The sequence below is a fragment of the Myxine glutinosa genome, chromosome 4 (assembly GCF_964187855.1).
Source record: "Myxine glutinosa chromosome 4, kmMyxGlut1.1, whole genome shotgun sequence".
Lineage (NCBI taxonomy): Eukaryota > Metazoa > Chordata > Myxini > Myxiniformes > Myxinidae > Myxine > Myxine glutinosa.
The window spans coordinates 166,504,262-166,531,486 of NC_136264.1; the positions used below are offsets into that span (position 1 = coordinate 166,504,262).

General features: G+C 43.3%; 1 protein-coding gene across 1 annotated transcript in view; it reads right to left on the bottom strand.

Annotated features, from left to right (window-relative positions):
* LOC137413126 (uncharacterized) overlaps window positions 1-27,225 on the bottom strand; it is a 74,792-nt gene that overhangs the window by 9,001 nt on the left and 38,566 nt on the right. The window contains exons 3-5 of the mRNA XM_078776726.1: window positions 14,816-14,887; window positions 14,525-14,551; window positions 4,876-4,998 (exon numbers count right to left, since the gene is read on the bottom strand). Coding sequence (XP_078632852.1) covers window positions 4,876-4,998; window positions 14,525-14,551; window positions 14,816-14,887 — 222 coding nt within the window. The remainder of the gene's footprint in view (window positions 1-4,875; window positions 4,999-14,524; window positions 14,552-14,815; window positions 14,888-27,225) is intronic.

Here is a 27,225-nt window from a genome sequence, read left to right on the forward strand (position 1 = left end):
AAACGAGCACTGACCAAGCCAGCAGACCTGATCTCTCTATATCTCCATCTATCTATCTATCTATATATACAGACTTGGCATTTAATATGGAATATTTTTTTGTGGGGGTGAACTTACTTTTCAAGATGTCTTAGAACCAAAAGTTCATTGGAATTACGTTGAAATTATTCTAGATTTTGTTAATGTGACCTTTAAAAGAAACAAAAACCACATTTGACATTTTGAAACAAATAAATTGATCCTTGAAAGTGATGTAAACTGATATCGAACTCAATTCATGGACAGTACTGTGTTAAACTTCTGTACGTTTTCCAGAAGTATCTCTTTATTTTGCACATTAGCCAAAAAATTTTTTAACAAAAACAAAAGTTAAATTACGACTGGGATTACGGACAGTAAAATTACAGTTCAGTACTTCGTGTAACCCCCACGAGCATTCAGGAGAGCACGTACACGTTGACGCATGCTGTTCACGAGATTTGCCAAGGTTTGGACAGGAATCGCTTGCCATGCAGTGACAATAGCCTGCTGCAATTCACGCACAGACGTCGGCTGCTGGTCCAAGTGGTCGATTTGACGCGTTAATTCTGCCCACAAGTTCTCTATCGGATTCATATCCGGGGACATGGCAGGCCACTCCATATGCTCTACACCATGGTCAGCAAGAAAGTGTTGGATCATGCGAGCACGATGAGGCCGTGCATTGTCATCTTGGAAGACAAAGTTTCCTCGAAAGGCTGCACGAGCAAATGGAAGCAATGTTTCTTCCAGAATGGCCCTGTACTTGAACTGGTTCAGGTTTCCATTCAGAACAACCAGGTCAGTTTTGCCCCCTGCATGAAAAGCAGCCCAAACGGTCACCCCACCACCTCCAGCTTCGACTCTTGGCACTATACAATCTTTGTGTCGGCTTCATGCACTTGTCTGCGCACTCGGACGTGGCCATCTTGACGATAGACCAGAAATCTAGAGTCGTCACTGAAGATCACGTGATTCCAGTGTCCTGGCTGCCATTGACGGTGCTCTCTGGCCCACTGCAATCAGCGCTGGTGGTGTTGTCTGGTCAGGCGTGGCTTTCTCAGGGGACGCCTGGCACGATAGCCTGCTTGAACCAGTCGTTGGTTGACTAGCCTTCTGGATACAGGCACATTTGTCAGTTGCTGCCCCTCAGCCCTAAGCCGATTAGCTGACTTGGTACGGCCATTGCGGACTAACCGGTGCAGCTGGCGATCATCCCTCCTTGTGGTTCTGCGGGGACGTCCTGGCCTCGGTATTGGAGTAGGGACACCCCTCTGAGCATTTCGTTTCAGGATCTTTGACACCTGACCTTGAGTGATGCCATACTGCCGAGCAATAGCACGCTGTTTCATGCCGTAATTTCGTAAAGCCACCACTCCATGACAAACAGCATTGTCGAGTTGAAGGACCATCTCCAGAGGAAGCGGCAATAACTTTTGGAGACGTGCAGCAGTTGTTTTCCACTAATACAGAACGCAACAACCCTTGTATACCCGACTGTGAAGCGAATCATCAAATGCACCTGTCCGTACATTTTGCCACGCCACCTGTGATATAATCCTGTTGTTGACTTCTTGCTGCGACAGACAATCAGTGACATTGTTCTTTTAACAAATAAATCACCAAAGTGTAAAAGAAACTCACCAGATTGATATACTGAGTTAAGAAAGTAAACCCAAGTCAAGAAAAAAAAATATAATCCATATTAAATGCCAAGTCTGTATATATATATATATATACAGTGAAACCTTGACTTACGAGTGCACCAACTTACGAGTTTTCCGAGATACGAGCCGTCGCTCGGGCGGTTTATTGCTTTGAGATGCGAGCCGAGATCTGAGTTACGAGCTTACGCCACCCGCCACCAAGTGGGTTCCGGTCACGTGGTTATCTTGCCGTGCAAGCTTCTCTGCCGTATATCGCTGCTGCTTTGTTTTCGCATTTTGGTTATTTTGGAGCTTACGCCACCCGCCACCAGGTGGGTTCAGGTCACGTGGTTATCTTGCCGTGCAAGCTTCTCTGCCGTATATCGCTGCTGCTTTGTTTTCGCATTTTGGTTATTTTGGAAAATTTCTTAGTTTTAACCATGGGTCCTAAGAAATTGAGTGCTAAGGGTAGTACTGAGAAGAAGAAGAGGACGATGTGCTTGGATATAAAACACGCAATCGTCGAAAAACATGAGTGAGGTGTGCGTGTTGTCGACTTGGTGAGGCAGTACGATCGTAGTACTTCTACGATATGTACGATTTTGAAGCAGAAGGAGTCGATAAAGGCTATAACGCCAGCCAAGGGCGTTACGATTATTTCAAAGCTCCGGACCTCTATCCATGAAGAGATGGAGAAGTTGTTGTTTGTGTGGTTGACGGAGAAGCAGCTCGCAGGATGCCGAGGAGGACGTATATAACGGCAGAGGAGAAGAGCATGCCAGGCCACAACTTGTTCAGAGTACCGGCGATAGCTCGCCTTCTCTTTGTGGAAAACACGGTGAGATCCTTAACATCCAACAACTAATGGGACGCAAACGGGGCGCCCAGTTTAGCGGTACACACATTGATGAATCACCCTGCCTGTGATTCACCCATGACAGGTTATAGCTGGGTCGGGATTCAAACCCAGGCTGGACAGTTTAGAGTCAAGTGTGCGTACCTCCAGTCCAGGCCATCCTGCCAACTTGTATGCTGCATACAGGTGAAATATAAAGCGCGAGATATTTTTATATATACTGTATATTTAAAAAAAAATTGGTGTGGTTTTTGGCGGGCTGGAACAGATTAATAGCATTTCAATTCATTTTAATAGGGAAATTTAATTTGAGAAACGAGCAAATTGAGTTACGAGCTCGGTCACAGAACGAATTAAACTCGTAAGTCAAGGTTTCACTATATATATATATATATATATATATATATATATATATATATATATATATATATATATATATATATAGATATATATATATATATATATGTATATATATATATAGATATATATATATATATATATATATGTATATATATATATAGATAGATATATATATATATATATATATATATATATATGTATGTATATATATATATATATATATATATATATATATATATATATATATATATATATATATATATATATATATATATATCATCTTTCATACATACACCATATACCCTTGCATCTTCCAGCACATACACCTCATTGACTCGCACCATCAGAGGTCACACTATATGCTACCACACCACATTGCACCTCCCACCTGCACTTCTCACTCGCAGCATCTCACTCCTTGTCCGATGCGCATAAACTGTCCGGCTCATATAAGGGTGAGGCTAGAGTCGAAAACCAAACACCACCGACTTCTCCTTCCTCTCTCTGTCTACCTTTCTTATCTAATTTCTCCATCCAAAACCTTGATCTTTTCTACCCCCATTAATACACCCCAAATCCACATCTTTCAATCTCTGACTTTATTCCTGAAATTCCTTGGTGTCAATTAGTTTTATACCGTGTACCCCTTCCCTCCCTCCCCCCCCCCCCAACCCCTCCCTCACCCCTCTCTCTTCGAACAGATCTCCCGATGTCCCTATTCTCTACTGTTGTGCTTGTGTGCTTCCCTCTCTCTCCCCATCTTGTCTCCCCCTCCCTTTATTGTTTTATGTGTCCATTTATGTTTTTTGTGTTTTATGTGCTAATATGTGTTTAATGTGCTAGTTCTTAAACGAACCTTGATCTTGTATACAAAAAAAAGGGAATGTATGAGATGCCTATGTCTTGTTTAGTGTTATGGTTGACTGTCTGTCTAAGGGTCTTGCGTGCATATTGGCTAAGATCTTTCTCATGTGATACTGCATCTCTCTATAAATAAGTGCTTGATTCAACAAAGACTTATTATTTCCAACCTGCTTGATTCTCCATTGGGTAGACATAGTATGTAATTAATAGACGGGAGTTTCACCCCACTGGTTCGCTATGGTCAGACTAGCCGACGTTCTACTTACGGTTCTGCTCAGCAGTACCTAATTGATAAATAAGAGTGGGGTGTGAGAGCACGATTCCCCACCAGGGTGGTTAATTCACCAGGGAGGTAATGTGGGTTTTGGACATGGGGACCCTACCAGAATTAACCGTCTCAGCCGGCGTCCGTGGTCCCTCAGCAACTCATCATGCCACGGAGATATCTGCAGCCCATTAGCTTCAGGGTCAAAGGTTGGGAAGCGAGTTAAAGAGAGGCCACTCATGACCCGGAGGGAGAACCCATAACAATATAATTCCAGAAGTATCTGTTTGTTTAGTTTGACTTCCATGCATTCCTAAACTACTGGATGGAATTGAGTAAATAATGAAAAGCCTGGAATGTCTAATTTGGCTAGGGTTAGAGAATGGCCTGTCTTATTGTCTACAAACAAGTGCTGTGGTTGTTGAACATTTGGCTCACCATTCCTTGTGGTTAATAGAATAGTTTGGGATGTAATGTAATACCCTACCTGCAGGCGGATAACAGTTTGAGGTCCGATTTCATTCTGTCAGCAGTTAAATGCAAACCAGACACCTCAGAAAGGAATTTTGTTCCCAATGAGCTGTAACATCAGGACACTTTTAAGAATAAGGTCTTCATCGTTGATGCCATTTCCGCTTTGCACATGGTTTCTACTGAATGAGTAAAGAAGTATTTCAAGATGGAATGTGAAGATACTTGAGATGTGACAGCCAATCCAACCTCAATAAAATACAAATTGTCCTGTATTGTTATTTTACTGCTGTGTTCACAATGGATGATAAATAAGAGTGGGGAATTTCTGTAGCCTCTTCTTTTTGGCAACAAATTATCACAAAAATGAAATTGTTTTTACTTTTTGGCCTTACCTGTATCTTTAAAGCAGAATTTCTTCTTCTGGTAGGCAATGTATCCACTGATGCCAGTAACAACAGCAGCAAGCACTCCTCCAATGATGCCCCCAAGCGTGGATGAGTCAGAGTTTGAATTCTCTGGAATCGAAAGAGATGCATTTTTTGGTACCCCGCATTCGCCACAACTGCAAACAATTATCGTTCTTCCTCTACATTCTTGAAAAAGCTTGCAAGGCATAGTTAGGCCATGTTTCACTGTGTTATCGTCGACTGAGTTTTGCAAATATATCACAGGATTCAGAGGAGTTCATACAAAGCAGTAGTTTATCCCTATGCCGTGTTCCTTCATGTTAAAGTATTAAGATGTCGTATTATGATGAATCAGACAATACTTCCGACCATATTGCATAATTCTTTATTCTTAGAAATATCCCATTTCAACCCCTACTCTTCGCATTAAATGCATCCAAGGCAACTTAATCTGCATGCGTTGCCATCCACCAGTATTGAATTTTAATTGTTTTTAATATTCCTCTGATAACAGTGATGGAAACATTGTAATCTTTGGCACAACACAATGTGCAAGACAATGTTCAGAAACATAACGACCTAAAATCTCTTCCAAGAGAGAGAAATTAAATTCAAAAATTTTGACGTTTCAATTTTACAAACTTCGATTTATATCAGAAGTCAAACTTTAGATTTCGAATGAATTCCCACAGGGAAGTAGTAGGAGCAAATGTACTTAAACATTTGAAAACAATTTCCATCTAAAATCAAGGCAAGTATACAGGGTGAGTCAAAAGTACCGCCCGATTTCTGTTTATATATATATATATATATATATATATATTTCTGTCAGTTGATTGTTTGTTTGCCATTTATATTACAGTGTACAAGAAGGTAGAAATAAAGGATTTCATTAAATGATTCCAGGTAAATTTCTGCAGTGACAGATCCCTCAAAGAAAAAGGGTCCAATTATCCCTAATGGAGATATGGCTGCCCAAACTGTCACGCCAGGTAAATTTACTTCCTTCTCAACAGTCACTCTTGGGTTCTCCGCAGCCCAGTAGACACAATTGTGTCTGTTAATTGTGCCGTTAAGCTTAAAACATGCCTCATCTGACCACCAGATGTTGTCTAGCATTGTGTCCTTTTCGTCAAATTTAGCTAAGAACTCTTCGCAAAATTGAAGACGGCGGTCGTCATCTCCATCATGAAGGGCATGCAGTAAGCGTGGAATGTAAGGTTTCCATTTTTTCTGGTGAAGGATACGGATAACACTTGATTGGCTCACTTCCAACTCTGCAGATAAACGGCGAGTTGACTTTTGCGGACTTTGTTCCAGTCTCCTGATGGCTTCTTCAGCCTTAGCTACATCCGTTGCCGTTTTCGGATGACCGGACTTCTTTGCAGTGGCTACCGACCCTGTTGCTTCAAATTTCTCGACAATCAATCGTATATTTCTTCCCTGGGGTGGGTTATATCGAATTCCTGTGCCAAACGGCGTGCCACCATCGTTGGTTGTTCATTACATTTGTCGTAATGTTTCACTGCCGCAATGCGTTGATTCATTGAAAGGTAATTCATGGTTCAATTTGGTGCAAATTCAGTAACTTTCCAAACTCTCAGCAACAACCTGCATAACAAAAACAAAAATAAATAAACTAAGAAAATCAATAATCTGCAAGACAATTATTAACAACATGACATCCCAGAAAGAATCTGACAGCCGAAAAAACAGAAATCGGGCGCGGCGCTACTTTTGATTCACCCTGTATAGTAATTCTCAGAAAACAAACATATGGTCTTGTGAACATGATAAGGTTCTTGATTAGTTAATTTATATTTGTGCTAGTTACTTGTTGAAAATTTATCAACCCAGAATGTTCACTCATCTGCTTTCATTATTTAGCTACTTTTATGGTATGAGTATGCATATAAGGTTCACTTCCGGCTACTTTAAAATAGACTCAAAAAACATTGGTAAAAATATACACATAAGGAAGAAATATCCATAGGGCGGGCACGACCATGGACCTCTACCCAAAAATAGGTGGCCCACATTGGTCACATGGATTTGCAGCCTTAAAAAGTGATGTTTCATGGATTTGCAGCCTTAAAAAGTGATGTTTCGGACTTAAAGGAGGAAGAAATCTTAAATTTCAAGTACTGAGAATTACAAATACTTGATCTGATCATTGTTTAACTTTTTTACTTCACATGCAGCTATCAAGAAATGCACCAAAAAAAGTGAACTTCCCAGTAATTTATGTTAAGGTAGATTTTTTTTGTATACATGGCCGAGGCTCATGGAAGAGGAAGGACACTGAAGAGATCAGGACATAACAGGATGCAAAAAAACAGTGGAGACGCGTACAGAAATAACAGCAGAGAGAGGGGACAACACCAACAGCAGACTAAAAGGCCAAGACAGAGAGATACTTGGACAAGCAAAGGGGGTGCGGAGGACTGTGGGCAGGACAGAATGCATGGGTTTGACAAGATGATGCATAGTGTGGACAACATGGATACAGAAGGAAACTCCAAGAAGGGAAAACTGGAAATTTGGATGGAGGAGGGATTGGGGTGAGGTTGGGGAGGGGAGGGGGGGTGTTAACGAGGGTAGAAAAGATCATGGTTTTGGATCGGGGATGATCTGAGATGGTGGTAAACATCTGCCTTGAAGAACTGGAGGGAAGAATGAGATTGAAGAGAACGTGTAAGTTGGTAACATATGTTACGTGGTCCCCTCGGTGACTACCTGGTCTCGGTGACCCCCGGACCGTGAGAGGAACTTCGCCAGAAAGTAGTATTATATATGCGCTTTCGCAACGCAATCCCTATGAATTCCACCCACGAGAAAACTGATGTTCAATGATATATTTCAAGGGTAATGATACCATACACTTTCAATGATACAATCAAGGATATATTCCCCGAGCAATCCACCATCCACAATTCACACTCAACAATCAATCAATCCCCTAGATGATTAAGATGGCCATCTTACTTACGTGAGTCCCCTTTTGTACTCACGACCCCCTTTGGTCTCTGTCCCTCACAATGTCTCTGGGCCCCTCCTGACCAAGATGATGGTCTGCTTCGCCGCTCTCGGGCGGTTGAACGAACCCCGGGTGGACGTTTTCCCACCGGGCATGTATCGTACCAGGAACCAAGGTTGCAGCTCCCTCTTGGCCACGCGAAGCGGGTACTGTACAGCAGGCAAAAGCCACACGCCATTTGCAACGCGGGTTAGGCCCCAACGTGCGACCCGTACGCGTCTTTGTAGACGGTGCCGCGAACGGTGCCAGACGCTGGGTCGGTGCACGGCCACACGGTAGCTTGACGTGTCCACCGGGCAGGTATCCGTCCCGGTAACTCCTCTCGCCAGATGGGCTCGGGAACGCCGCTTTTCCACATGGCTCAATATCGGTCCCACCTCTCGTCGGAGTGGGGCGAGGAAGAAGAATCCTCGTCGCTTCTCCCTCATGTCTTTCTTCTTCCGTTTCCGGTCTCTTTTTCCAGAAGGGCTCCTGACTCTCCAACCACAACAACCCTTAATCGACTACACATTGATAAGCAAAGACCTGAATAGGAATTCACATACATTCCCATAAATATGTAACACTCCCCCCCTTCAAGAAAGAAAGTTTGAACCCAGCGAAAACTTTCTTTGCCGGCCAACTTGGATAAACCAACCAGATAACTCAACCCCCCCCCCCCACCCCCCCACATTATCAGTTCCCCCCGGGCACAGTTATCACTTAAAAATAAAGCAACCAAAATTTCACCACAACCCCCCCAGATTAACTCACTCTGGACTAAGCACCAGCAACGACATTGTCCCTGCCCTTTACATGTTCAATTTCCCGTTGGACTCCTGCCAAGCCAAACTCCATCTCATGACCCTCTGACTTTGACTGTCAGTTTCTTGTGAATGAAGGTTAAGGGGTTGATCAAAGATCCAAAGTTAAGCAACTCGATAGCACTTTTTCCAGGAGGCCAAGCCGAGTATTCACTACATGGATGCCTTTAGGAACGTGGAGTTCACGGTTAGTCTGTGCAGGAAAGTTCTCTACATGGGCGCCTTGAGGAACGTGGAGTTCACGGTTAGTCCATGCATGAAAGTTCACTACATGGACGCCTTTAGGAACGGCGTTCACGGTTAATCCGTGTAGGAATCTTGGCTCGGCGGCTCCGCCGCATTCAGTGCTTCAACTTCTCAGAACTTCCCTAATAATTATGGTGGGACCGCTTGTCCCTGTAGTCCCATGAATAGCGGTCTCCTTCTCGGCCACTACTTTGACAATCCTTCCTTCGGGAGCTGCCGTAACTCAGGGAGCCTCCATAATAATATTGATTGCGGCCACCACCAAAACTACCGCCCAGTTGTCCTCTCCTGTAGACCTCTCGATGCCTACGAAATGCCTTCCCTACTGTTATGGTCCGACCCTCCAAATCCTTGCCATTCCAATTCTTCTCTGCCTCTCTGGCGTCCTTTGTGCTTGCAAACGTGACAAAGCCGAACCCTCTTGACTGTTGCGTTTCCCTGTCTCTTACCAACCGAACTTCCACCAGCGGCCCATATCTGTTGAAGACAGAGGTCAGAACTTCTTCCTCTGTTTTGAAGTTCAGTCCCCCTACAAATAACTTGGTACTTTTGTCGCCATCCCGAGCTGGTGTGGTGTTATTTTCCCTGCTGGGCTCTTTACCAACCCTCAGGTTACCATAAACTTGACCCCCGGCCAAATCATTCCCGATAACCACAGATACACCCTCTACAGGAAGCGTGGCTTGTAAACCGACGGTGACCGGTCCTGACACCAAATCGGACTCCAAATGGATGACATGAAGTGGAGCACTAACACCGCCCCCGATCCCCTGTAAACGAACACTATCCCCCGTTGCCGTCTCCTCGGACCATGGCAAAATGCCTTCAAGCATTAAAGATTGATGTGCTCCTGTGTCCCTCAATATCCTAACCGGTCTCCGGTTAGTCGAGGCTCCATCCAGTGACACAAACCCCTCTGAAATAAATGGTTGGTAACCCTTTTGATGGCGATTTCTCACAATGGCCATTGCATTTGGAGTCATAATAGTCGGACTCCGCTCTGGGTCTTCCCTTTTCATGCGGTAACAACTGGACATCAAGTGTCCAGGTTTCTTGCAAAAAGCGCAAGTAGGCCCAGAGGAAAAACTCGTGGTCTGCCTCAGGCCCCCCGAAATATAAGTTTGTCTTGGGCCCGCATCCCTCTGATTTCGAACAGGTGGGGTATCCGCGTTGTCCCCATAATCCTCTCGAGGCCGCCGCCATGTATTGTCGTTCTCCGCACCTGCTGTTCCCCACCTCCCCTGCGGAGATCTAGGCGAGGAGTTAGGTTCGTGGACCCCTATTCGGTGGGTTAAGGCATAATCATCTGCCATGGTGGCTGCGTCCCACAACTTTGGTACTTTCTTTTCCTGCAGGTACACTTTGATGTCCTCGTGGACACACTGCTGAAACTCCTCCACCAGGATCAAGTCATGCAATGTTTCGAAGTCTTTCCCGACTCCTTTTGACTCACACCACTGATCAAACATGTTTTCTTTCACTCTGGCAAACTCCACATGGGTCTCACTCTCCCTCTTCCTGGCATTCCTGAATTTGCCTGTAAGCTTCCGGAACCAACTCATAGGCTTTGAGGATGTGCTTCTTCAGTACCTCATAATCTGCACATTGGTCCATTGGTAGCGCCGAATAAATCTCTTGAGCTTTTCCCACCAGCACACTTTGCACTAGTATGGTCCAGGCCTCCTCCGGCCAGTTTAATTGTCGAGCCACTTTCTCAAAGTGTGGAAAAAATTTCGCGACTTCCTTTTCACTGAACGGTGGAACCAGCCTCACATGTCTGCCCACATCCCAGGTTTTCTGGTTAGGTGTCGACCCCGTCAGCAAGGGTGGTGCCTCTCCCCGTTCTCTCATTAACTCCAGCTCCTTGAATTTAATTTCTTGCTGAAGCTCCATGTCACGTTCCTTTAATTCCCTTTCCGCTTTTCTCTCCTCTGCTTCGAGGTCCCTTGCAGCTCTCCTCTCCTCTGCTTTTCTCCCTTCTAACCTTTCCTGGAGTTCTCGTTCCACTCTCCTTTCCTCTGCTTGTTTCTCTTCTCTCCTCTCTTCTGCTTTCCTTTCCTCTTCTGATCTTTCCTTTTCTGCTTTCCTTTCTTCTTCTGCTCTTTCCTTTTCTGCTTTCCTTTCTTCTTCTGCTCTTTCCTTTTCTGCTTTCCTTTCTTCTTCTTTTAACCTTTCCTGGAGTTCTCGTTCCACTCTCCTTTCCTCTGCTTGTTTCTCTTCTCTCCTCTCTTCTGCTTTCCTTTCTTCTTCTTTTAACCTTTCCTGGAGTTCTCGTTCCACTCTCCTTTCCTCTGCTTGTTTCTCTTCTCTCCTCTCTTCTGCTTTCCTTTCTTCTTCTTTGATCCGTTCCTGGCTTCGTAATTGCAACTCCAGTTTCCCGAGCTCAACGTCTTCTGGTTCTTCGGGTAGCCACTCCCAGGCTAACTCGTCCCATGTTCCTAATCCCACCATAGATTGTATCACCGTGGCCTGCAACTCTGCCTTCCTCAAATTAGTTCGGACCTCCAAGTTAAAATGTTTGGCCAATTTCAAGAGGTCCGACTTTAGTAACGCTCGGAACTGTGCCTCACTCGGGGTTACCGCAAAGTTCTGTGCCACAAACGCCATGGTGCCTATCGTTAACACCTGTTAACCTTCACCCAATACTTTACCCCCAATTTCCCCAAAAATTTACCAATTAATACTTAATTAATAAATTTTAATTAATAAAAATATTATTTTATTATTTTATACAATTTCAGATCCCGGACGTAGACCCAATTGCGAATCCGCAAATCGTAATTTGGACGAGCCCCCAATTCTGTTACGTGGTCCCCTCGGTGACTACCTGGTCTCGGTGACCCCCGGACCGTGAGAGGAACTTCGCCAGAAAGTAGTATTATATATGCGCTTTCGCAACGCAATCCCTATGAATTCCACCCACGAGAAAACTGATGTTCAATGATATATTTCAAGGGTAATGATACCATACACTTTCAATGATACAATCAAGGATATATTCCCCGAGCAATCCACCATCCACAATTCACACTCAACAATCAATCAATCCCCTAGATGATTAAGATGGCCATCTTACATACGTGTGTCCCCTTTTGTACTCACGACCCCCTTTGGTCTCTGTCCCTCACAATGTCTCTGGGCCCCTCCTGACCAAGATGATGGTCTGCTTCGCCGCTCTCGGGCGGTTGAACGAACCCCGGGTGGACGTTTTCCCACCGGGCATGTATCGTACCGGGAACCAAGGTTGCAGCTCCCTCTTGGCCACGCGATGCGGGTACTGTACAGCAGGCAAAAGCCACACGCCGTTTGCAACGCGGGTTAGGCCCCAACGTGCGACCCGTACGCGTCTTTGTAGACGGTGCCGCGAACGGTGCCAGACGCTGGGTCGGTGCACGGCCACACGGTAGCTTGACGTGTCCACCGGGCAGGTATCCGTCCCGGTAACTCCTCTCGCCAGATGGGCTCGGGAACGCCGCTTTTCCACACGGCTCAATATCGGTCCCACCTCTCGTCGGAGCGGGGCGAGGAAGAAGAATCCTCGTCGCTTCTCCCTCGTGTCTTTCTTCTTCCGTTTCCGGTCTCTTTTTCCAGAAGGGCTCCTGACCCTCCAACCACAACAACCCTTAATCGACTACACATTGATAAGCAAAGACCTGAATAGGAATTCACATACATTCCCATAAATATGTAACACATACACCAGAGACAGACTTGATCAAGGCGCCACCAGGTTTTCGAGGAGGGAAACAAGTTTGAAAGTTCATTCTTGAGGTTGAACAGCTGTTGTTTTCTGGTTCTCCTGAGAGACTGGCTCTCCTGAGAGTCGACAAGCACATTTTTCCAGCTTTGTGGAATGATCTGAGGTTGCCTTCAGTTAGATTTGCCTTCCAGGAGGAGAATGCAAGTTATTTCAGGGCAACCGCCTCACCACAGGATTCAATGTACTCGTACAAAGGGCAGGAAGAAGGATATGATAACTAAAGAAGAGATGGGATGAATCTGTGTGTAAGGAAGAGTAGGTTTCTGTGGAAGAATTCCCAGGCTGAGTTACTATCAATGGTGGTAGATATAGGAGACCAGTCCTGAAGTGCGATGGCTGCTTGTAGGCCCTGCTAGTTTGCCTGAGTGAACTGCCACACTCACCGGTGTTAATGCTCTTCTCTGAGAATGGCCAGAGAGATGTTGACCTTCACAAGCACAAGATCAGATGAGCAAATTGGGGCAGAAGAAGAACAAGATACATTGGCAGGGAAGTTGGCCATCACCAAATTCAGAAGGGAATATTTGCCATTGTGAGACATCTGGGTGGGTAAGTTTATAGTTTGAGTCAGTCCCATGGAGTCACCGAAGTCTTTTGCTGAAGTACCATGGCTGGTGAGAGAGTTACCAACACCCAGCCAATTTTCATGGTGACAATTATTGAAATCACCACTTATGAGGAAGAGAGAGTTGGGATGAGTGGTTAAAAGTTTGTCCATGTCATCTGAGAGAATGATGTATATGGAGTCGACACTGTTGGGAGGATGGTACAACACACAGACAAACATAAGGTGGGAGCAGAGAGAAGGTCGCAGCCTGGGGTTTGTACTCCTGGGTTTTGGAAGGTGTAAGAGCAGTACACTGAGAGTGAGAAATGGAGTTCTTGATGTGCAGTGCAGCCCCACCGCCAGGACGGGGTTCAGGTTGATCAAACGAGGAAGAGACGTGGGGAGGAGCTGTTGATAGGATATAGGGATGCGGAGATGAGCAAGGAAAGGGTGAGGAAGGGGGGAAGCCAGGAGGGTGTGGGGATGGGGGAAGAAGGAGATGAAGGTGGGCAGTGGGGGTGGGGAAGCAGAGAGGGGGCAGGACAAGGTGGAAGCTGAGAAGGGGTGGGATGACTGGGGAGCAAATAAGGGGGATGGTTTTTCATCTGCTTATCGTGTATATTTCGTCCCTTTCAGGCTGCAACCAATGTTTGTCCCTTATTCATTTGCTTTCTCTGCAGCAATGCTTGTTTGTTGAACTTTAATCTTGTCAGGTCTTCCATAAACTTTGAACTTTGCAGTATAAAAGTGAAAAAAATACTTATGATATCTCCTAATTGTCAACATTTTATAGCAAGGTGGGAGCAGAGATTTCCTGTGCATTTCAGATAATTTTCACTTTATGCTAATTCGAACATGCAAATAATATATATATTTTAATTAACGTCCCTTCCTCATTTAAGCGTGCAAAAGGCCTTGCACGATTTAACATCGATGTAATAGCCATTGGGAAACCCACTTAAAGTGTGCTTTATGTGCTCTTCATCCAACCAGATGAAACTAGATAAAACGGGTTGATAAGGTGGACCAGGTCAGGAAAGCTTGGCGAGCGCAGCATCTAAGTACGCTCAATCAGAGTATTGATACCACATACGCCTTACCTTTCTGAATTTCGTGTGATGTTTTGACATAGTTCAAACACAAACACTAATTTTCACAAGAGATATCACTTCTACCTCCTTTTCCTAATCTTCAGAACGCCTGTTCAAAACTGCTGACACGAACAGAATGCTCTCGCTCACCTGTTGGAGCTTCTGCAGGGGTGGCCACTGAAAATACACCAGAGAGAGAGAAATACAAATTTTTTAAAATTTCAAAAAGCAACCACATTTTTTGTTTCAGAATATAATCAACTAAAAATATTGTTTTTTGTTTTTTTACATCTACTCATCAAAACCAAAGGACAAAACAATATACGTTCTGTCTCTCTTCTGCGCGCCAGATGCTTTTAATGTCCTCAACCATGAAACATGAAGGTGTTTACATTTGGCAAAGTCTTAATTAAAACATTTTGCTCCAGAAGTCATGCTTACACAGACTCTTGGCTGAGTCTGGATCTGAAGTTTCACCGCTTGTATCTCCACCATCTGGTAAAAGCTTCGCAGCTGAAGAGGAGGGGAACATAAAGGATCAGAGAAGAGGGCAATTGGTCACAGGAAGCAAGTTATTGGGATCAAAAGGCAATGTTGTTTTCAATGCTCAGCTGTAACAAACCAATTGACAAACAATGTTTCCAAACTTTCATGAACGGACATTTTGGCTTCACAAACCACATTTTCAAGTTCACCTCTCCCCCACCACCAATGGAACCCAGCTCATCGACAGTGCACTCATTAAAAGCCTATGCACAGCAAATGCAACCAACATGAGAAAGCATCAACATTTCAGTGAAGCTTGGAATATAGTCCCATCGTTTTGGCAAGATGCAATGCAAATGGAAGATGCTCCGCAACACCATGCAAGCTTGCATTTGGCTCGGGCCATACACCTTGCCAAACTTTTCAGTTTCCCCTGCATCACGGTCCCTTGGTTCTAGGCGTTGTCTTATGTTTAAAGGCGAATTAATGTCTACAGCTTGAGCAAACAGATGCAGCTGGTATGTTAATGGCACAGCTGCGTCTCACTGCTCGAGCACTCTGTTTAACACAAAGCTTCAGTTGTTTTCCAGGCAAAGGACACGATGCACCCCAACATCTCCAATCTTTTTCATCATTTAGTAGGAGATATAAATATATATATATTATTTATTTATTTATGCATATATATATATCGTCATCGTCAAGTTAGGTGGTTCTATCTGCATATATATATATATATATATATATATATATATATATATATATATATATATATATATATATATATATGCAGACTTGGCATTTAACATGGAATATTTTTTGTGTGGGGATGAACTTACTTTTCAAGATGTCTTAGAACCAAAAGTTCATTGGAATTATGTTGAAATTATTCTACATTTTGTTAATGTGACCTTTAAAAGAAACAAAAACCACATTTGACATTTCGAAACAAATAAATTGATCCTTGAAAGTGATGTAAACTGATATCGAACTCAATTCATGGACAGTACTGTGTTAAACTTCCGTACGTTTTCCAGAAGTATCTCTTTATTTTGCACATTAGCCAAAAAAATTTTGAACAAAAACAAAAGTTAGATTACGACTCGGATTACGGACAGTAAAATTACAGTTCAGTACTTCGTGTAACCCCCACGAACATTCAGGAGAGCATGTACAAGTTGAGGCATGCTGTTCACGAGATTTGCCAAGGTTTGGACAGGAATTGCTTACCATGCAGTTCAATAGCCTGCTGCAATTCACGCACAGAGGTCGGCTGCTGGTCCAAGTGGTCGATTTGACGTGTTAATTCTGCTCACAAGTTCTCTATCGGATTCATATCCGGGGACATGGCAGGCCACTCCATATGCTCTACACCACGATCAGCAAGAAAGTGTTGGATCATGCGAGCACGATGAGGCCGTGCATTGTCATCTTGGAAGACAAAGTTTCCTCGAAAGGCTGCATGAGCAAATGGAAGCAATTTTTCTTCCAGAATGGCCCTGTACTTGAACTGGTTCAGGTTTCCATTCAGAACAACCAGGTCAGTTTTGCCCCCTGCATGAAAAGCAGCCCAAACGGTCACCCCACCACCTCCAGCTTGGACTCTTGGCACTATACAATCTTTGTTGTAGGCTTCATGCACTTGTCTGCGCACTCGGACGCAGCCATCTTGACGATAGACCAGAAATCTAGACTTGTCACTGAAGATCACGTGATTCCAGTGTCCTGGCTGCCATTGACGGTGCTCTCTGGCCCACTGCAATCGGCGCTGGCGGTGTTGTCTGGTCAGGCGTGGCTTTTTCAGGGGACACCTGGCACGATAGCATGCTTGAACCAGTCGTTGGTTGACTAGCCTTCTGGATACAGGCACATTTGTCAGTTGCTGCCACTCAGCCGAAGCCGATTAGCTGACTTGGTATGGCCATTGCGGACTAACCGGTGCAGCTGGCGATCATCCCTCCTTGTGGTTCTGTGGGGATGTCCTGGCCTCGGTATTGGAGTAGGGGCACCCCTCTGAGCATTTCGTTTCAGGATCTTTGACACCTGACCTTGGGTGATGCCATACTGCCGAGCAATAGCACGCTGTTTCATGCCGTAATTTCGTAAAGCCACCACTCCATGACAAACAGCATTGTCGAGTTGACGGACCATCTCCAGAGGAAGCGACAATAAATTTTGGAGATGTGCAGCAGTTGTTTTCCATTAATACAGAACGCAACAACCCTTGTATACCCGACTGTGAAGCCAATCATCAAATGCACCTGTCCGTACATTTTGCCACGCCACCTGTGATATCATCCTGTTATTGACTTCTTGCTGCGACAGACAATCAGTGACATGGTTATTTTAACAAATAAACCACCAGTGTAAAAGAAACTCACCAGATTGATACACTGAGTTAAGAAAGTAAACTAAATAAACTAAAGTAAAGTTAGTAAACTAAACTTAACCCAAGTCAAGAAAAAAAAAATTCCATATTAAATGCCAAGTCTGTATATATATATATTGTTGCGGATATGGGATTTGCATCCATCCATATCCGCTTGTAAATATTCCCCTATTTCCTCAATACTTCCCAACTATCCCCAATCCCCCATTCCCTAGTCCCATTTTCTGTAAACAACACTCTGTAGACCGGACCTCCCCCTATTTCCCCCAATAAATGTCGTGCCCAGGTTCACCGCATCTCATGTAAGACAACTATAGGACATCTTGCTAGTTATTCTTAGTCTATGTCAGTTAAGGACTCGTTTCCATTAATTCTGACCCTTCGTTGCACCAGAATGTGATTGTATGGCACCGTTAGGAAGTTTAGGACCTCCCAATACCTCCCCGCAGCTCTTCCACACGGTTCAGCAACAACAACAACAACAACAGCACCGGCGGCGGCGTGCAAAGGGAGTGCGCGTCCTCACTCCGGCTTGGTTGGTAGGGGGTGTTGGGAGGGCACGAGGCCTTCCCAACGAGCCGCCATCGAACATGTGCTCGACGGGGTTACCAGATAGGGGCTCCCTGTCAGCTCCTCGTCAAGGGCGGAGCCCGGTAACCCCCGCACCCAATGGAAGCGGCGGACCGGCCCCAGGGGAGCGGAGCCAACCAGCCGAGGGCGTGTCACTCCCCGCTGAGCATGCGCAGGGAGAGGGAGGTGACGTCAGATGCGCGCTGAGCTTGGAGCAAGCAAGACGTACCCTCCGAGCACTGTGAGGCCTCCCCGCATCTCTGGACTGGACCGTGCTTTATCCTGTCCCCGAGCCAAGGTGCACCTTGTGCTATCGACTACCTGTCCCTTCCTGTCATCAATCCCTGTGTAAGTCAGCCTTGTTCCGTTTGTCTGTGGTCTGTCTGGGATAAGATAAGACTGTAATTAAGTGCCCATCTCTTCTGTGTCTTTACCTCACTACCTTGTAATCTACCCCCTTTTCTCCACCACTGTAATTATACCCTCCTCCGGAGGTCTTGAGAACTGTACCCCTTGCGTCGTTTCATCTATCCCAGTCGTTGTGTCCTTTCCATCATTGATTTAGCATAGCGCGATTTGGTCAACGTCTGGGTGGAATCGGGGTCTAGTCGGGGAATAACTGTTCGGTCGCGGTCATACCAACCGCTCGGTCAAAATAACATCTAAACCGCGTCCGTAACAATATATATATATATATATATATATATATATATATATATATATATATATATATATATATATATATACATATATATATAGATATATACATATATATATATACATATATATATATATATATATATATATATATATATATATATATATATATATATATATATATATATACAGTATATATATATATATACATATATATATATATATATATATATATATATATATATGCATATACAGTATATATATATATATATATATATATATATATATATATATATATATATATATATATATATATATATATATATATACATACAGGGTGAGTCAAAAGTAGCGCCCGATTTTTGTTTATATATATATATATATATATATATATATATATATATATATATTTTCTGTCAGTTGATTGTTTGTTTGCCATTTGTATTACAGTGTACAAGAAGGTAGAAATAAATGAATGACATGTTTATCTAACCATTTATTCGGGGGAAAATTATTACGGAAGTGTACCAAGCTGTTTTACTTGCAATTTTCAAAGTGCCCTCCCTCGTGATCGATGCACAATTGCAGCCGAGCAGGCACAGAGTGGCACACACTCTTGTAGAGTTCGATATCAATTTCCTCAAGCTTTGCAGTGATTTGAGTCTTCAATTCCTGAATGGTACGAGGCTTTTCACTTTTCAAACTTTTCACTCTGTGATATATATATATAAACAGAAATCGGGTGCTACTTTTGACTCACCCTGTGTATATATATATATATATATATATATATATATATATATATATATATATATATATATATATACCATATATACTCGTATATCTAGCATTGCATTGTTGTTTCAGATTAAAATCCAAAGGTTTGCAACGTCATTATTGAGTTTACAAATATTGAGCATCCAAGTTTCATCGAATATAAATGCATAGAAGATGCCAGCTCCAAAAATATCTGTGAACGCATGGCAGCCATGTTTGGCAAAGGTGTGTAATATTCTAGAGAAACTTCATATTTTACTGCAGCTGAATGGGCGGCTTTTTTGTGCACAAAATCGAGGCTCATGAAAGAGCTGCAATACAGAACAGACTAGAACATAACAGAAAGATAATAGTGGAAAGGAGAGAAACATACCAACAGCAGGGTAGTGGAACACAACAGAGGGACACTTGGAGGAAGAATGGGCAGGGGGAAGAATAAGAATGGGATGAGGGGGGGAGGACACAGGGAGGCTTAGGGGGAAGAGTGAACAAGTTGGATATAAGCTCAAACACAGCAATAGGATGAAATGTAAACTGGGGATAAATTAGAAATGGAACAAAAAGGCAACAAGAAAGAGCAGAGATTGCAGACCCTCGGCAGGACGTGTTTGTGTGGTGTATTTTGTGTGGTGTTTATTAGCTGCTGTATTTGTGTGGTTTATTGACGACATTGATTTATATTCAATCCAATATGGCTGCTGAACCACGTGACCAATCACATCAATTTAAATCTCCCATACAATTTTTGTGTCGATCATGCTCAACAAATTTCAAAATGCTTGGATCAAGCATTCTACTTGTCTAATTATGACGTCATAATGAAGGCACCGATGACATCATCATGAATATATGTTGTTTCACGTGTGGAGTACTTGACAATGAGCCATGTTTCACTTTTTTCCATGGAGAGCTTTCAGTGATACAGAGGTGCAAAGTTTTTCGTTTTTTTCAAAGATGGCGCCCATACCACGTGACATCTGACGTCATAATTCTCATAAAAATTCTACAGGAGGAGATGCTCCTATGGTGAAAATGTATTGCCAATTGGACCAACGGTTGCAGAGAAAAGCATACTCATGTTCTGTGCGGACAAACAAACAGACAAACAAACAAGAAGACGTCATGCGGAGCATGATACTTGCAAAATCCCCCCCAACCCCCCCCCCCCCCCAATAAGTTTTCAATTGATACAGCAAATTGTCCATTTCATGAAGATTAAAATTTACAATCTTGATCAAAGCTCGGGTCAACAGGATGAAAAATGACGATTTTTCATATGAAAAATGATGATTTTGGAAGGTTGACCTTGAGTTGACCTTTGACCTTTTGACCTCAAAAATAGTTAGTTTCCCTATTTAGTGACTCAATGTGCAAATGCTTTTCAATTTTCAAGTCAATCTTATGAAAATTGAGGATATTTAAAATTTGGCCTATGTTGACCTTTTGGTCTACGTTGACCTCAAAAATAGATGGTGGTTGAATTTAGTGACCATATATGTATAAATCCTCTTCGAAGTTCAAGTCAATCGGATGAAAATTGGTGATTTTAGAAATTTGGCCTATGTTGAACTCAAGTATACTTGGTGATTGATTTCAGTGACCAGATATGCAAGTCCTCTTCAAATTTCAAGTCAATCGGATGAAAATTGAGGATTTTAGAAATCTGGCCTATGTTGACCTTTTGGCCTATGTTGACCTCAAAAATACTTGGTGGTTGAATTCAGTGACCAGATATGCAAGTCCTCTTCAAATTTCAAGTCAATTAGATGAAAATTGAGGATTTTAGAAATGTGGCCCATGTTGACCTTTTGGCCTATGTTGACCTCAAATATCCTTGGTGGTTGAATTCAGTGACCAGATATGCAAGTCCTCTTCAAATTTCAAGTCAATTGGATGAAAAATGAGGATTTTAGAAATTTGGCCTATGTTGACCTTTTGGCCGATGTTGACCTCAAAAATACTTGGTGGGTGAATTCAGTGAGCAGATATGCAAATGTTGTTCAATTTTCAAGTCAATCGGATGAAAATTGAGGATTTTAGAAATTTGGCCTATGTTGACCTTTTGGCCTATGCTGACCTAAAAAATACTTGGTGGTTGAATTCAGTGACCAGATATGCAAGTCCTCTTCAAATTTCAAGTCAATCGGATGAAAATTGAGGATTTTAGAAATTTGGCCTATGTTGACCTTTTGTCCTATGTTGACCTCAAAAATACTTGGTGGTTGAATTCAGTGACCAGATATGCAAGTGCTCTTCAAATTTCAAGTCAATTGGATGGAAATTGAGGATTTTAGAAATTTGGCCAAAGTTGGTGACCTTCGGCCTGTGTTGACCTTTTGACCTATTGACCCCAAAAACAATAGGCTTCTTGCTTTTGACGATCTCTACCATTTGGTGAAGTTTCGTGAAGATCAGTTGAAAATTGTGACCTGTAGGCCGGTGACAAACAGACAAACAGACAGACAGACAGACAGACAGAACCACAAACACAACCGACCAATATACTCGAAAAATCTTCGATTTTGCAAGCAATAAACGGATCCAAATGTAATACCCTCTCCTCTGGCGAGTTTAAAAGGAGGGTAAGGGAGCGGGTGGAAAACACAATAAGCTGGAAAGGAGAGGTGTGCCTGGGAAGGGTTATTGAGGGTAGAAAAGATCACGAGTATGTATGGGGGTGACTTCAAGTGGTGAACAACCATTTTGTCACCCTGGAGGGCAGAATGAGAATGAACAGATGACGGACGTTAGTTCTACCAGTGAGAGAAAAATAACAACCAATGAGTGGAGGTGGGCAGAGCATTTGGATTTTATTAGTTTCACCAGAAGTGGATTACTGGCAGTCCATGTGTGTGCCCTGCAGAGACCTGGGAAGGGAGGAAAGAGCTGAATGGTTGGCAGATGTGTCCGATGCAGAAACTATTTCCCAGGTCGAGGCATTAATAATCGTGAATTATCATCTTGCTAAGTTACCAGAATATCAACAGAACTTGGAATTTCTGAAGGGAGCATATTCACCACCATTCCTGAACACTTGGGCATATCCAAGATCTCAGACAAATTGGTCCCCTGAGACCTCATCACTCAGGGTCGACAGCAACGCTGGCATCATGTCATGAAGCTTCTCAAATTGGTCAATGCAGATTCCAACCAACTTTGAAATGGAAACATGGCATCACCATAGGGATCGTAAATCGGTATAAGGGACCTATACCACCCAGCAATGAGTCAGCAAGATCATGGCTTCTAACTTCTGGGATGGCAAAGGAAATATGTTGAGTGACACAAGCCTCACAAGACTACAATCGGAGGGCCTTATTTTGCCAGCCTCGTGCAATAGTTGCTGCAAGGCACTAAGAACAAATGCCAAGAGATGTTGACCAAACACGCGCTTTTCCTTCATGGCAAAACACTGTGGCTTTGAGCATCTGGATCACCCATTGTACAACACAGACCTGGCACTCAATACGATTGTCTATTCTTACATTTGGAGACCCACCTGTGTGGCTGCCAATTCACTAGCAATGAGGAATTAAATGATACAGATACTGATAATTTTATTGCCATGTGTAGTACACAAGAATATCACAGAACGACACTGGAATTGTTTGAATGCGAGTGCTCTCAAATAAAAGTATAATTTGACAAAAAAAGAAAAGCAGACAGAAAAATCAAGATTTTTGGTTTAAAAGTTGGACAACACTAGGATAAAGCTATTCCCGAAATGGTTGGTGGATGTTTTAACAATATTTGAGGCTTTTCAAAACCGTCTGGACGTGTCGATAACTTTGAGTGCAGGTAGGTCAACATCAATGATCCTCTGCGCAGCACGAACATCTCTTTCCAACAACTTGAGGTCGTGTGTAGTGATGTTGCCGCACAAAACAGTAATCGATCCCGTTAAAATACTTTCAAGGAGAACGGCACTCGGTAGATATACCTTCGCCAGGCTGAAGAGTTTACGTTTTGTATCCCACTGATAGGCCACATGTGAATCTGGACCTGAACTAAAATCTAATCGGCTTGTTGTTGTCGCCTAGCCAACTCATCCACCTCATTTTTTCCATGGAGCGGTTTCGGAGATATGGAGGTGTAACATTTTTCGATATTTTGAAGATGGCGCTTGTACCATGTGATCTATGACGTCATAATTATCATTTTAAAAATTCCACAGGAGGAGCCGCTCATATTCTGAAAATTTTGTGTCCATTGGACTAACAGTTGCAGAGGAATTTTTTTTTCATACTGATCAGATCAAATGTACTTGTCGAATTATGACGTCATAATGAAGGCACGGATGGCATCATCATCAACATTTCTTATTCCCCATGGGGAGTACTTGACACTGAGCCATGTTTAAAATTTTTACATTGAGCGGTTTGGGAGATATAGAGGTGTAATGTTTTTCCGAGATGGTGTCCGTACCACGTGACCTATGTCGTCATAATTATGAATTTTTAAAATGGCGCTCCTATGGTGGAGGCACTCCTATGGTAAAATTTTGTGTCATTTGGACCAACGGTTGCCGAGAAAATGAAATGAAAAAATGCAGACACGTACGCACGTACGCCACACACGCAACCAAATGCCTAATAATTTTTTGGCCAATATCTCGAAGTTTCAGAACTAATTTCGAGGGAATAATGGTATTAAAAGCAGAACTGTAGTCGACAAAAAACATCCTAATATACACAACATGACCAAAAGTATGCGGACACCCCTTCGAATGAGTGGATTCTGTTATTTCAGCCACACCCATTGCTGACAGGTATATATAATCAAGCACACAGCCATGCAATCTCCATAGACAAACATTCTCCTTCTCCTTCCTTTCTGTTTGGTTATTTAATTATGTATTTTTGTCTTTTTTGTCTTTGTTTTACGTACTATGTCAAAGCGTCTTTGGGTTTCTTGAAAAGCGCTATACAAAATAAATGTATTATTATTATTATTATTATTGGTAGTAGAATGGGCCGTATTGAAGAGCTCAGTGACTTTCAACGTGGCACCGTCATAGGATGCCACCTTTCCAATAAGTCAGTTCGTCAAATTTCTGCCTTGCTGGAGCTGCCCCGGTCAACTGTAATTTATGTTATTGTGAAGTGGAAACTTCTAGGAGCAACAACAGCTCAGCCGCGAGCAAAGTGGTAGGCCACACAAGCTCACAAAACGGGACTGCCAAGTGCTGAAGCGTGTAGCGCGTAAAAATCAGCTGTCCTCGGTTGCAACACTCAGTAGTACCGAGTTCCAAACTGCCTCTGGAAGCAACGTCAGCACGGCAACTGTTCGTCGGGAGCTTCATCAAATGGGCTTCCATGGCTGAACAGCCGCACACAAGCCGAAGATCACCATGAATAATGCCAAGCGTCGGCTGGAGTGGTGTAAAGCTTGCTGCCATTTGACTCTGGAGCAGTGGAAATGCGTTATCTGGAGTGATGAATCATGCTGCACCATCGGGCGGATGCCAGAAGAACGCTACCTGCCTGAATGCATAGTGCCAACTGCAAAGTTTGGTGGAGGAGGAATAAGAGTGTGGGACTGTTTTTCATGGTTTCTGGCTAGGCCACTAAGTTCGAGTGAAGGGAAATCTTAATTCTACAGCATGTAATGACATTCTAGATCAGGGGTCAGGAACCTTTTTGACTGGGAGAGCCATAAAAGCCAAATATTTCTAAATATATTTCATTGAGAGCCATATAGTATTTTTAACGTATAATAAATTAAATATGTCTTACTTTTAATGCGACTTCTGGTGCTGCATGGTTTTGCTGATGGCCTTGTAGTCTGGTTCATACGTGGTGAGGTTGAGCTTCATGCAGGCGTTGAGGCTTCCATCAGTTAAACGTGAGCGTAGGTTGGTCTTAATGTTCCTCATATGCGAGAATGACTGCTCACATGCATATGTAGAGCCAAACATGGTCAATAGGGCAATACTCACACGCTGCATTGTGTGGTATGTCACAGGAAGCTCGTTCCAAGTTTTAAGAATCAGCTGGTCTTCAGGTTGAAGATTTTTCATTTCTGTCCACTTGTGTTCCCTCGCCAGCTCTGCTCGCTGTCGCGCAAGACTTTCCAACTCTCCATTAAGTGACTTGAACTTACTCATCCACATGTCTGATGCCTTCAGGTCAGCAACTTCCAGCTCAAAGTCTCCGATAGAGACCCCGGGGATGCATGTCAGGTCGATTTTGTCCACTGCACACTCATGTGGATGAGTGATGAACTTGAAAAGACCAGTGCGCGCACGAAATTCTCCAAAACGTGCTTTGAATGACTGCAGGAGATTGGACGTAAAGCCAGCTAGCTGCTGGAGATCCAGATGTTGAGTGGAGTCACTTGCTAAGCATGCATCTCTAAATTGTTGCAGTCTTTCAAAGTGCAGAAGACGACCTGTTTCCATGTCCCTGAGAAAGACTTCCAGCTTGCTTTCAAATGCAAACACTGCTTGTTGAAGGGATGAGATTGTATTTCCAATACCTTGCATTTTCACATTGAGCTGGTTCAGATGGCCAGTTATGTCCACGAGATAGTGAAACTGCAGGAGCCAGTCAGTGTTGTCTAGCTCAGGATGCTTGACGCCTTTCATTTCAAGAAAAGTCCGGATTTCATTCAGGCAAGTTGCAAAACGGCTGAGCACCTTCCCCCTTGACAACCAACTCACGTTGCTGTGTAAAAGCAGACCGGGATAATGATTCCCAACTTCTTCTAACAGAGCTTTAAACTGGCGATCATTTAAAGCTCGGGCAACAATAAAGTTGACCACTCGAATGACCAGCGACATCACCTCACCAAGCTCCTGGCCACACGTCTGAGCGCAAAGCGCCTCCTGGTGCAGGATGCAATGAAAACTTAGGATGGCTCTCTTTTCATGTTCACGGAGAAGCGCTACAAATCCTTTGTTCTTCCCCAACATACAGGGTGCACCATCAGTACAGACAGAAATAAGTTTATCCATCGGTAGTTTTTTTTCTTTAGCAAACTCCATGAAAGACGTGAATAAATCCTCTCCTCTTGTTGTCCCTTTCATTGGCAAAACAGCCAAGCTTTCCTCACGCAGTGTGTCACCTGCAGCATACCTGGCAATTATACTGCACTGAGATAGATGGCTAACGTCTGTTGACTCATCTAACGCGAGAGAAAAGTATGTCCCGGCGTTTATGTCCTTAATTTGTGTTTCCTCGACTTGATTTGCCATCATGATGCTACGATCGTGCACAGTTCTTGCTGACAGGGGCATGTCTTTTATTCGTTTGATTATCTTGTCTTTATTTGGGAAGTCATCAAACAGTTCATTGGCCACATCAAGCATGAATGTTTTGGCATACTCGCCATCTGTGAATGGCTTTCCATTCCTTACTATTGCCAAAGCACCCGCAAAGCTAGCGGAATTCCCGTCACCTTGCTTGGTCCACACACGTAGTTGCTGCTGACTCGTCTGCACTCTCCGCTGTAGCTCCTCGCATGCCCTTTTCCTGCTGTCCCCCGCTGGATATTTCGATGCAAATGAAGCATGGTGCGTATCGAAGTGCCGCTTTATATTTGACCGTTTCATCGATGCAATTTTATCATTGCATATTAGACATACCGCAGATCCTGCTCTCTCACCAAATGCAAATTCCTCTGTCCACGCAGCCTGGAATGCACGGTAATCATCGTCTTTTTTTCTTTCGCCATCTTTTCCGTTACAAGGGTTGAAGCGGATAAACTAGTTGGCTATCTGATAAAATTGATTTCTTCACCTTTACAATGACGCGGACATGCTCGCGAGCCATTGGTTCCCGACCCGACCCACGGGTGACCCGTGACCCGTGAAATTTATCTTCAAAACTAATTTCTGTTTACTTTAAAATGACACAGTATTATTAAGAAATATCACAAGTATTTTAAAATCAGTTCCAAACTGATTTTTTTTTTTTTTTTTTTTTTCAACTCAAAATTGTCTGGGAGCCATATGCCGTCACCAGAAGAGCCA